At 29.2% G+C, this 13,296-nt stretch overlaps 1 protein-coding gene across 1 annotated transcript; it reads left to right on the top strand.

Moving 5' to 3' along the window:
• Positions 1-6,943: 6,943 nt before the first annotated feature.
• On the top strand, positions 6,944-13,079 carry LOC137826774 (MATE efflux family protein). Its single transcript, XM_068632911.2, has 3 exons — positions 6,944-7,078; positions 7,620-7,815; positions 11,646-13,079. The coding sequence occupies exons 2-3, from the start codon at positions 7,693-7,695 to the stop codon at positions 13,050-13,052; spliced, it is 1,530 nt and encodes a 509-aa protein (XP_068489012.1). The 5' UTR covers positions 6,944-7,078; positions 7,620-7,692; the 3' UTR covers positions 13,053-13,079.
• Positions 13,080-13,296: the final 217 nt, after the last annotated feature.

Raw genomic sequence — 13,296 nt, 5'->3', positions numbered from 1 at the left:
GTTGTCTTTTATATTAACATTTTTACACCAATAATTATTTTGGTGTAATACTTTATACTATAAGAATTATGATTTTGTGGATAAACTCAAATTCTAGATGATTTTGAGACGCTTGCCTTTGTAAGATCTACTTGTTATCTTTTTAATGAATTGATTCTTTATCGATTTCATTCTTATAACTGTAGGAATAGAAAACAATAGTTTCAAAATATCTAGAAAATAAAATGGATAGTTTCCCAACAAGTGTGGAGCAAGTTGCAAGTTAGATTTAGTTGTGCCCTGGTTTAGTGTTAGAATACATATAAATATGGAGATTAACTAAATAGTATGTGGGAGGATTAAAGATTTAAGCATATCATTCCATAGAGAGTAACAAAGTTAACTTCCAAGATGGAAGTAGGAATTTTCTTATTTGATCAAGAACTTGGAAGATGTTAGTGTTGATAACTCAATATAAGATGGTTCTAGTTAAACAACAAATCTTAAAAGGAAATTTGAGATTTGGTGGAGAAAGAAGTTTACAAGTTGATTATGTCATTCTAAGAAGTATCAATGATATTGGTAAAGAATAAAGATGAGACATCTTAATTGTGCTTACGTTACAGTTAGACAAATAAAACTTTTGAAAGGCAGCATACAAAGAAATTAATTGGATAGGAGAAAAAATTTCACGCAGATTGGATGTTGTTTAGTTGACATGGATTTGAAAGCATTGTATGATTCAAGATTGACACAATCTTTATGTCAAGTATGTAAGAGATAAATTAGATGTTATTCCAAGAATGGATTGGCTATCTGCCAATCACATTCTCATATATTATGGTCAACAAAAGATAGTATTTCCAAATTCCAGTGGGTTAGAATCTATGTCTACTCAACAAGTGCAATTTGAACTAAAGGAAGGAACAAGTTGTTTTATAATCTTAACTCAAATGTGAGTTAAGAATGAAGATGAGATGAGTAGTATACATGTGGTGAAGGAATTCATGGAAGTATTTCCAGAAGGAATACCTGAATTACCTCCAAAGAAAGAAGTGGAATGTTCCATCAATTTGGTACCTGGAGTTGGACCGGTGTCAATGGGACCTTACAAAATGGCTCCATCTGAGTTGATTAAATTGAAGAAACAAGTGGAAGAGATATTAGAGAAGCAGTTCATCAGACCTCGTATATCTCCATGGGGTCTCCAATGTTGTTGGTTAAAAAGAAGGACAATAATTGATGATTTGAGGGATCAGTTACATGGAGCCTCAGTTCTAAAAAATTGATCTGAGATCTGGATACCACCAGATTTTGGTAAAGGCTGAAGATGTGCATAAGATGTATCAAGATTTGAAGGAGTCCTTTTCGTGGTCAGATATGAGGAAAGAAATAACTAAATATGTTGTTGCATGCTTGACATGTCAGAAGCAAAGGTAAAGCATCAAAGACCTAGTGGTTTGTTGCAACAGTTGGATATTCATTAGTGGAAACGGGATAACATTGGTATGGATTTTATTACTCATTTACCAAGATCAGTAAGAAGTCATGATGCAATCTGGGAAATAGTTAATCGCCTGATGAAGAGTGCTCATTTTCTTCCTCCAGTTAATTTGAGGATATTTATGACTAAGATGTCACAGTGGTACATAAAAAAGATTATGAGATTGCATGGATTACCTCCCAATATTATTTTAGATAAGAGATCCTAGGTTTACTTCACGGTTTTGGGCAGACTCTACAAGATACATTGGGAACTAGATTGAGAATGAGGTTTGTATATCATTCTCAAACAGACGGGCAACATGAGAGAACGATCTTGTCCTTAGAAGATTTGTTGAGGACATGTATATTGGATCATCTGGGAAGTTGGGATGAGATGTTGCCTTTGGTGGAGTTTACTTATAAATATAGTTATAATGCCAATATTGGGATGACACCATATGAAGCTTTGTATGGGAGGAAGTGCAAAACTTTTTTATGTTGGTATCATAATGGTGAGACAGTATTGGTTGGGCTACAATTAATTCAACAAATCACTAAGAAGGTGAAGTAGATACATGAAAGAATGAAAGCTTCTCAGAGTAGGCAAAAACCCTTTGCAAGAAAGAAGCCTTTGCAGTTTATAGTTGGAGACCATGTGTTCCCAAGAGTATCACCTACCAAGGGTGTAGGACGAGTTATCAAGAAGAAGTTATCCCTGAAGTGTGTTGGACCCTATCAGATCCTAAACCTACATAATGTCTTTCATGTGTCTCAACTAAGCAAAGTATATCCAAGAACCTAGTCACGCATTGGAAATGCATAATGTGCAAATCAAGGATAACATATCTTTTAAAGTAAAACCAGTTAAGATTGAAGATCATCAAGATACACAGCTCAGAGGCAAAACCATCAATATGGTGAAGGTAGTGTGTGTTGATAGGCTTGATGATTCATCTTGGGAAATAGAAGAAACCATGAAAGAAACCTAAGCCTGTCCCTTTTCTTGCAAGTCAATTTTCGAGAACGAAAATTTTTCTTGTTTGGGAGAATGTAAAGACCGAGAAAAATAATTTTAGAATAGAATTGGTATAATTAAAATGGAACCTGAATATTTTATTATTAAAGTTAAAAGAGCATATAAATAGAAATTCAATTATTCAGGTTTCATTTTAAAAAGAACCATCATCTCTCTAAAAACTCCTTTTTCCTTTCTTCAGCCTTCTCTATAAGATTCTGACCTCCTCGCTCATCAGTTTGACGATCGAAGTCCGCCATTGGATTCCTTGTAGTGAACTCTACAAGATTTCCCGATCAAAATCTTAGATAGAGTTAAGTGACCTTTAAGCTTTTGGTAGATTTGGAGCTCTTATTGAGTATCCGCTCAAGTTCAAGTAAGGGAAACTAGTTTTAAATTTCAAATATAACCTTAGGCTAGATGATCTGGATGAGAGGTTGACGTGGTCACCAGTCTCAAATTTTCTTGCAGGATTGTCTCTTTTAAGAGTAAAGTAATATATTGAATGAAAGGGTTGATTTTGAATATTATATAGTGATTTTTAAGGTGAATAAGTTGATGAAAGTGTTGTGATTGAGAATTGAAAGTGGTTGAATGGTCATATAAATGAGTTGAATTGTATTTGTATAGTTTGTTGAATTACTTAAAATGTGATGTTTGATGAGAATTGGTTGTTTGACTTTAGATGATGTTTGATTTAGAAAGCCTATATGAGTAAGAATTGTCATTTTTAATGTGTAGATTATAAAAATTATGAGTTGAATGATAATTGATTCAGGAATATAATAGGATTATGCAAATTTCTCTGCATATCTTGCTCAGGCGAGATAATTCTCGCTCAAGCGGGAATAAAATGGAAAGATATGGTGTTCTCGGGTCCATTCTCACTCAAACGAGAAGGAATCTCACTCAGGCGAGACCTATGATGAAATTCTGGGTGCTCTCGAGTTGAATCTCGCTCAAGCTAGACTCTTTGTTAAAAAAAACTAAAAAATTGTATATTTGCTTTTAAAAGGTTGATTTATTTATTTCTGTATAGTTTTACTTATAAATTATGTAAGCTTTTATTTTATGTATATTTAATTGAAAATTTATTTAATTAGATATTTATATGATTAGTAAATGAATTGTTGTGTGTTTTGAAAATTCTAAACTTTGGTATGATTTGATTGTTTGATGTTGGATATTGTGAGATTCAGAATATGAATTTTAGTCAAGACATAGTATTTTCAGGAAAGAAAATATTGTGTTAAGAATTTTAGGATGTGCATTGATTAGGGATCCCTGTAGAAGGAGAAATCCCGACTTTCCTAATATAATGGAATCTTGTAAATGAAGTTATTCAGGTGGTGAGAATCGAAAGAGGTTCATATGAATGTGTAAGTTGTTTGAAAAATAACTAACTTGACTTGTTATATGAGTTAACCTGTCATAATAGGAGAGAAATGATATTGAGATTATTTATGCGCATAGCTGTGTGGATTTCACAATGATATAGTATGACAGGTGCAGATCTCTGAGTCTAAGTCAATGCACGAGTCTTCTGTAAGTAGAGAGTCAAGCGTCTATCTGTTGTGAGTCAGTAAAAATCTGACATGTGAAAGATGAATTATGAATTTTAATAGACACTTGATGGTTTGAGAAATTGTATGAGATTTGATGAATTATGTTTATTAATTTGAAATTGAAATTATATAGAAATTTTTATATAGTTAGATTACCCTTTGCTTTGTTTTGTATTTGTTTTCTTTAATTTTTAATCTATAATGATCGTTTTAATTTACACGGGAGCAAATGAAGTTGCAGGTGATAGAGCTCTTTAGTGAACAGCCAAATGAACAAATGTTTTTATTTTAAATGTTTTGTTTATAATCTTTTGTGTATATATTAAAATCCATAAGAAGAGAGATATATTTTGAGATACAATATTAGATAATAGTATATGTTCATATGTAAATTATATATTGCTTGTTTTACTTTTATTTTATTATATATGGATAAAAATTAAGGAGGTTACAAATATAATTTTTTAATTTCATTATTTTTATTTAAAATCTGTTAATGAATAATTAAGTGACTGGTCTTTATTAATTACTATGTTTGTTAAAGAAAAGTTACTAAAAATTAAATATATGTATATATATATAATTAATTAGTTTTAAACAAAATTAATAAAATTAAAACTTTTATCTTAACATAATTATCTTTATATTTTGCAAATACTTTATACTAATCATGTATAAATACAAATTTTGGCTGTTAAAAGAAAACTGGACTTCTTAAAACTGGAATAACATATTACTCTAGCTATATTAAATTTAGTACATTTTTTTCTTTATTATAAAAAATACAAAAATATATTAGTATATAAGTTTCAATAAAAAAACTAAAACTATAAATTATGATTTTTTTTTTCATGAGATAAAAACGTATTTAAGATATTGTTTAATTATGAATATGCTTTAGATCATGGTTATTGAAATGAGAGTCAAAGCATAAATATTTTTGATGTTATATGAAATGCTTTGAATTGGATATTATTTTTGTTAACATTATAATTTTATTACTGTACTCTACGATCCAAGGTTCACCGACAGGAAAATCTGAAAAGTTGATCATGAAAATTAAATAAATAAATAAAAATAATAAATAAATAGTTATTGTGGTAAAATTCATTTAAAGGGTTTAAAAAGGATGTGTTTAAAGAAGATCATGCGTAAAGAGTAAAAGTCCAACTGAGTTTTAGTCTCAACTTCAATAAAAAAACGTTATAAATAAATAATCAACCCAATAGTTAAGTAGAGTGAATTTATCTGATAATTAACTAGTATCAATTATAACTTTAGCATCAGAACACCTTCTAAATATAGCATCAGAGCACCTTCTAAATATACACAACCATTCGTAAAAGGAGACCGAGAAAAAAAAAACGGAGAGATCCAAGTTATGATTCGGACAATAAAATGATTTATCAAGGAATATATACGGTGGAGGAAGAATTTTGTAACGAATTGTGATTTTCTTAGTCTGTTTATATTATAAAATTATTTTATTAAAGAAATAGATATAACTGGCATGCAGTACTAGGAAAGAACGACAATGGGAGAGAATCCAATTAGTTTATCTGGCAGCACATATTATCACACAGGAATTCAAGTTTCATTGACTTGAGTTTGTTAGTATCTTTTATTACAAACATGTCGTAGCAGACAGCAATTTACGAAATATTTTACTGTACCATGAAAAATATTCGTTTTTTTCACAAAGCTCGTTAATCACAAATACATTCGAAAGGAAAACCATTGGCACATGTGGCAAAACACATGGATACATTATGATTTGTGAACAATAGTTAATTAATAAGATAGATCCACCCAAGTTGAACCCTTCACGTGCTTTACTTTGCCACATATAATGAAGAACATCGCCTGTTAATGGCTTAATTCTTAATCATTCTACTCATCTTCCAACACTTTTTCTGCTTTAATTTACCTATTCTATGTTGTACCACACTGTGCCAACTTGTTCTTAATTAAATCCAAAATATAGTGAAAACATTAATTTATTTATTACAAGTAAATTATATATATAATGTTATAAACAAGTTTTATTAATCAGTGTATCGTAATCTAATTCAACTTTATAAAATCAGTTTATAAGGTAAGATTTGCACCCACTTATATATTATAAAATGTTATAATTTCTAATCGATGTGACATCTTCAACATACTTCTCTTACCGAGATCTTTTGTCTCATACATAAAACTATATATTATAGATGATATGATAGTGATCTGATAGCATATAGTCTGATTAATCCAACAAACACATGTTAGGATTGACTATAAATAACTCAGATATCATATTAAGAAATAGATTTTAAATCGATTTTATAAAATTAAGATAGACTTAAAGTTTGTTTCTTAATAACTATTATTAATTTTTATAATAATTATTTTTAAAGTTGTGTGATACTGAAGTTCAGTTGATCACCATGTAGAAAGGATTATGAATATAGTTAATAAACTCTTAATTATTTTACAAATTATATTCTCGTTTTATTTATACTAACTCTTTATTTTTCTGTTACATTTGTCATATTTTTTATACACTCGATACACCTATCCCTGCTATTTTACAGATATATTGTGTGCCTTTTTATATTTTTTTTTATTCACAAATTTTATAAGGTTAAAAATTTAATTAGTATATATATATATATGTATATATATATATATATATATATATATGATAACACTCAAGTGAAACTTAGTTGAAAAGGAAATGGAACTAATATCTCAGTATCTCAAGCAAATTTAACCTAACAAAAGCAAACTAATATCTTTGACATTATATTATTGTTTTATAAAAAAATATAAAAGTAAAGAATTTTTTAAATCAGCAAATAAACAATAAAAGTGAATGGTAGCAGCTACAAACAAATTGCTATTATTTTAAGAAGTTGCAATATTAAAGACGAGTATAAATCAAACACTAAGGTTTAGCAATGTAGTACTGGTGAAGTTGGAAAGGTTTTGCTTCCAAACACCTTTCTGCAGTATCATCTTCTTCCATTGCATCGTGTTTTTGGATATGAAGGTTTGGCTCTTCTTCTCCATCTTTTTGTTTTTTGTTTTTTTTTTATATGTTTATGTATGATATACCTAGCTCCGAGGGAAACAAAATCTTATTATATGATCCATTCAGCAAATTAAAAACAAGGGTTATTTCAAACATTTTTTTAACATCACTTTTAAGACTCTTGTTCTTTTTGTGTTAGTTTTTTTCGTCTCTTAGGGGTTGAGAAAGATCGATATGCTTTAATTTTGTTCCTTTACATTCCCCAGTTTTGTTAATAATAATATACACAACATTATTCTTTAAATTAATTCTCAAGAGTTAGCCTATTATTATCGAACCGATTTTTCTCTGTAAAATACTTATTAATTACAGAAATTAATATTTCGAACACACAAAATGGTTACTGAATTTACCTTCACTCAAGCACTTTGATTGGCAGCATTCTACATTTTTTTAACAAACAAAGTTATTAGAAAATATTTTATGCAACTAAGCACAATATTCCAATATCTAGTGCTATTTTTTGGTTCTTAACTTTTGTTATCTCTGTCCTATTTAGCAAGAACTGTGATAAACATGTGCACTGGTACTGAATCTCGAGGATTTGTAGAAGGTAACCTCAAAGGTTGGCCATGAGAAGCAGTGAAGGTGAGGAAGGAACAAGAAACAGTGGTTGTGGCAGGTTTCTTCATGACCTTCCTCAACAGTTTCACAACCTTCTCAAAGAACTTTTTCCTACCCTTTCTCTCTCTGAGGTTCGTAACTATATCTCTTCCTCTCTCTGTTTATGCCTGGTTTTTGTTCTGCAAGTTCTTCTGCTGCCATCATTCCACTTCTGAAACAGTGTTTTATTTTTTCGTTTTTGGGTCAAAAAGTGAAAATATTTGAAAATATCTTTTGTAGGGTTTAAAAAACAACTGATCCTGATCATATTGTACGGAAAGAAAGCTATTATAAAAAAGCTATTTAGCATTGCGAAAGATTTTTTTTTATTATGTTATTCCTGCCTCCTGTCCATGGTTGTTGAGATGATGTGTTGTTGATGGTTTCAGGGGATCATTATTATTTTATCTTTGTCTTTTTTTTATCATATTCTATAATTTATTATTTATGTTTAGGTTTAGGTTTTTGGTGCCACTTTGTTATTTGCCATTATTTTACACAATTTGTAAAGGTTTATTGAACAACCATCTTTCTACAGTTTATTTCTCTCATTAGGCTATGTTTGGATTGAGGTGGAAATTTGTGAGGAGGGAAGAAAATGAATTTGTGAGGATTAGAAAGGAGGTGTGAGGATAAATGAGATTGTTTGGATTGAGGATGATAGAATGGATTTGTGAGGATGGTTTATTATAAGTTTACAAATTTATCCTTATTATTAAAATATATTTGAATAATGAATTTTGATTTTTTTTTTAGGTTTGAATTAATTAAATATTTTTAATATATAACATAAGTATTTATATTTTTTAATAAAAAATTAAAAAATATAATGAAAATATTTTTTTAAATTGAAATAAATTTATTAAATACATTAAAATTTATGAAAATAAAATTTATTATTATATTCATTTGTTACTATATATATATTGTTGATATCATAATTTTTTTTTATTATTTATAATTATATGTTGTATTAATAGTATAATTAAATATTTTTGAAATTATAAATAATAAATAAATTTATATAATATTTAATTTTATATATTGTAATAAAATGAATGTAAAAGGATATTTTGGTAAAAATACAATAATCCACATCAATCTCCCAAATCTCTTATTTTGTAAAGAGTAAAAAAAACCATTCACCATCTCCTCCATCCACTCCCCCACCCTCAAAACCCTTGAAACAAACACAAAAAATACCCCCCTCCCTCCTCCCACTTGGAAGCAAACATACCATATAGTCTCTTTCTAGGTATTAAATAATATAGTTTTTTATCAGTATTAAATAATATAGTTCACCAAGCCCTTTTCTATTTGCTCATTATTTTCCTGAGTTATGCAAAATAAAAATGGTATTTGTTAAGAAGGTTTTTAGTATGAAAATTACCCGAACCCACTTATATTCTTTTTTGAATTTTTTCTATAAATATTGAAGAAAGAAAGTAAAATAAAAATAAAAACATAAATTAAAATTAATTTATACCTGAGTCAATTTCTTAAAAAAAATATTAACTTCTTTAAATATTAATTAAAATTTATATAAGTTAATTTTAGTTTATAAAAAAATCTCCAATAAATACCGTGAAAAAAAGTTGATTTCATTTTACACTTTTATGTTTGAAAAACACAAGTTTCATTTTCTTTGGTCAATTCTTTCTTACTACAATCTTCTTATTATAGTAGTCTATCCCAGAAAAATTAAAAGCTTTCAAACCAAACCAAAGTACAATCATAAAAAAATACATAGGTAGAATATAGAAATGTCAAAATTAAAGTCAATTTAATTGGCGAGATTCAAAATTTACTTTATTTTTCGTAATATTATGTCTTGACAAACTTATACTTTTATACATATTAAATTGATTGGTGTAGTTATCATGCTATATATGTTTAACAAAGTAAATTAAAGTTGCTGATAAAAAAAAAGTTGGAATATTTTTATACAATTTAAAAAATAATTAAGTGTGTGCACTTTTTTATTTTAGTAAATAAATGACATTTAAAATATAAGTGAAATTTTACTATTTGCATGTTTACATATTTATAAATATCTAAATTGTATAAATATGGCATGAAAATTATCCTGAAAACTTTAAACACAAGCAGTTAGATCCATGAAATTTATTATTTATTAAAATTATTAAAGGCGTAAAAAATTTAACCAAACAGAATATCAACAAATGTTGTCCATGTGAGTGTGAAGTGGACTTCTATTCTTTCAAATGTTACTTCAATTTCTTAGAAGTTATATTATGTAAAACAGCATTATAAATTGGACTTCAAAGATAATTAAGAAAATAAGTTAACATGAACTTTAAACTTATAAAATTGATGTATAAAATTAATATCCATTTCTAAATCACTAACTATAATATGAGGTGAGAGCTACTATGTTAGAAATTATTTATCTCCAACGGCAACAAGTACCTCTGTCATAATTTCCTGTACAGAAAATAATATCATTATAGCTTTCATATTTTGGATTTTTTTTTTATATTAAGAATACTCTTCGATGGTTAGAGACTATAAATATTATTTAAATGAATTTGGTCTCGGTCTAATCAATCTAATCAATTTTTACATGATATAAGTAAGAATCACATTTATACACTACAAGAAAATCATGAAATAAAAATTAATTTAAAAAAAAAATAATTAGTTGTTAGTGATTAAATTAAAAATCATTTTACAAACTAACAAAAATTTTGGTTTCTAAATTAATTTCTATTATTGTTAAATGTTTCTAAATTGGTATCTATTTAGTAACCAAGATTTTAACTACCAATTGTTTAGATTTCAATTTTGATAGTCAAAACCTTGATTATTAATTAGATATCAATTTAGAAACCATTTAACAATAATAGAAACTAATTTAGAAACCAAAAATTTTTTTAGTCTCTAAAATGATTTATAATTTAGTCATTATGATAACTAATTATTTTTTATCTCTAACAAGTTGTTATGTATTTTTGAAATTTGAAAATTCAGCACAATATATATATATATATATATATATATATTATTGTGAAAACATAACATAATCTTGGGTCTTAGTTGGCTAAGTTGATAGAATCACACAAGTACCGTAATTTAAGGTTTAGCATTTGTTGTTACTCTACACTCAATGTGTGTCGTTTAAGAAATCAATAATGATATTGGCATATAGTACTGTAATTACTTTTAGATTATTTTTTTTCACGTACTTTAAGGTAAACTCGTTTGAATTAATGAAAAACAGAAAAGTATTTTTGTAAGCATTGATATCAGACAACAAAACTTTGTCCTCAAACCCCAAAAACTATGTATCATTTTAGGGTGTGATTTTTAAATATATAAATAACATTAAAAAACTACAACCGGGTATTATTTAATGACTTGCATCAAAATCCATGAAAAGTTTATGACGATAAATTACATGCAATTATCATAGTGATATTCAATGAGTTAGTCAATTTATGAACTAACTTAATAGTAAGTTAATTTAGATTTTATGAGATGGGAACATTTTTCCAAACCACAATGGTGAGTCCAGATTGCATTATGAACCCACATGGACCCCGCTAAAGTATCTTCTATTGTATTTTATTCATTATAAAATTTATTAAATACAAATTGATTTAGATAAAAATATTTAATTATTTATATAGATTGACTTATATGGTAAAAATTGTTAGTTTTAAAATTATATATGTTCTATTGTCATTAAATCGGTATTCTACATGATATATTGCAGTGAAATTTAAAATTAATGTTTTGAAAAACATAAGGTAAGAAACATAATTTTTTTTTTATCGGCATCACTACTCTTCATAAAGCAACATTCTCAGTTTTTATCCAAAAACTAGTAAAAAGAAGGTGTTATCATCCTGTGCAACAGTTATTTTGCTGAAAGATATGAAATGCACTTGCATGCATGCAGGTAAAAGAAGAGTTTAAATCACTGGCGAACATTGCATGTCCAATAATGGTGACCAACGTGCTTTTGTACTCACGATCTGCCATTTCCATGCTTTTCTTGGGTCGACAAGGGAAAGTTGAGCTCGCTGGAGGAGCACTTGCAATAGGGTTTACCAACATCACTGCAAATTCATTTCTCAAGGGTCTCACCATGGGAATGGACCCAATTTGTTGCCAAGCATATGGAGCAAAAAGATGGTCAGTTCTAAGCCAAACCTTTTGCAAAACCTTTTGTCTTCTCTTCCTTGTTGCCATTCCCATTTCACTACTATGGCTAAACATGGCACCCCTCCTTCGGTGGCTAGGACAAGACCCTGAAGTCACAAAGGTTGCACAAGCTTACATGCTCTTCTCTATCCCTGAATTGCTTGCCCAAGTTCATCTCAATCCATTGAGGTCTTTCTTGAGAACACAAGGCTTAACAGCTCCACTAACTGTAGCTGCCACTTTTGCTGCCATTTTACACCTTCCAATAAATTACTTCTTTGCTACATATTTGAAGTTGGGAGTGAAAGGCATTGCATTAGCCACAGGTTTCAACTCAATAAACATGATCCTAGGCTTAGTGCTTTATCTTCTTGTGTCAGAGAAACCTCTAAAACCTTGGGAAGGTGCCACTATTCTCTCTTCCTTTCGTGATTGGAGACCATTGCTAAGTCTAGCATTGCCAAGCTGCATCTCAGTGTGCTTGGAGTGGTGGTGTTATGAGATAATGCTCTTCCTATGTGGGTTGTTGAGTAATCCACAAACCACAGTTGCTACCATGGGTGTCCTAATTCAAACAACTGGGTTCCTATATGTATTCCCATTTTCATTGAGTGCTGCCTTGACAACACAAATTGGTCACTCACTAGGAGCAGGGCAACCCTCACGTGCACAAAGTACAGCCACAATAGGACTTTTCTTAGCATTTGCATCTGGGGTCTCAGCCTTTGTTTTCTTGATGTTTGTGAGGAAAGTGTGGGGGAAACTCTTCACAACTGAGACACAAATTGTGGATATGGTCACAACCATACTTCCAATTTTGGGATTGTGTGAGATTGGTAACTGGCCTCAAACTGCTGCATGTGGGATCTTATCAGGAACTGCACGCCCTTATGTGGGTGCAAGAATAAACCTGTGTGCATTTTACTTAATAGGGTTGCCAGTTGCAATTTTTGCTGCTTTCATGCACAGATGCCAATTGAGGGGTTTGTGGTTTGGCATGTTGGCTGCACAGATTTCGTGTTTCTGCATGATGGTGTACACCTTGATTCAAACTGATTGGGGGCATCAAAGTAAACGAGCTGAGCAACTAGCTCGAAGAAGAGATGATGAGGAAAATGTAAATGATAATGACGAATGTGAACTCCTTAATTCTGATTTATGAGATATTTAAATGAATTTTGCATAGTCATAGCCCTAGTTGATCATCACCACTTTTCCAAGACATCGAGTTATTGAGATTTCTCATCATCTGCATAACTAATTGGGGATAAATTTTATTACTTAAAATTTATTTTAAAATTTTATGATTAATTATTATTTTAATATTTTTTAATTATAAATTTATTTATTATATATATATTCCTAAAACCATAACATCAAGTTGTTTACAGGATTTTCAAAACATA

Source organism: Phaseolus vulgaris, chromosome 8 (genome assembly GCF_051622355.1).
Source record: "Phaseolus vulgaris cultivar YP4 chromosome 8, ASM5162235v1, whole genome shotgun sequence".
In the NCBI taxonomy this organism is placed as follows: domain Eukaryota; kingdom Viridiplantae; phylum Streptophyta; class Magnoliopsida; order Fabales; family Fabaceae; genus Phaseolus; species Phaseolus vulgaris.
The sequence above is the reverse complement of the archived record's forward strand: the minus strand, read 5'-3'. Positions and strand labels throughout refer to the sequence as shown.

Coding starts and splice junctions, on each gene's coding strand:
- LOC137826774 (XM_068632911.2), top strand. CDS start 7,693: ATGAGAAGCAGTGAAGGTGAGGAAGGAACAAGAAACAGTGGTTGTGGC. Junction 7,816..11,645: donor CTACCCTTTCTCTCTCTGAG/GTTCGTAACTAT, acceptor GCATGCATGCAG/GTAAAAGAAGAGTTTAAATC.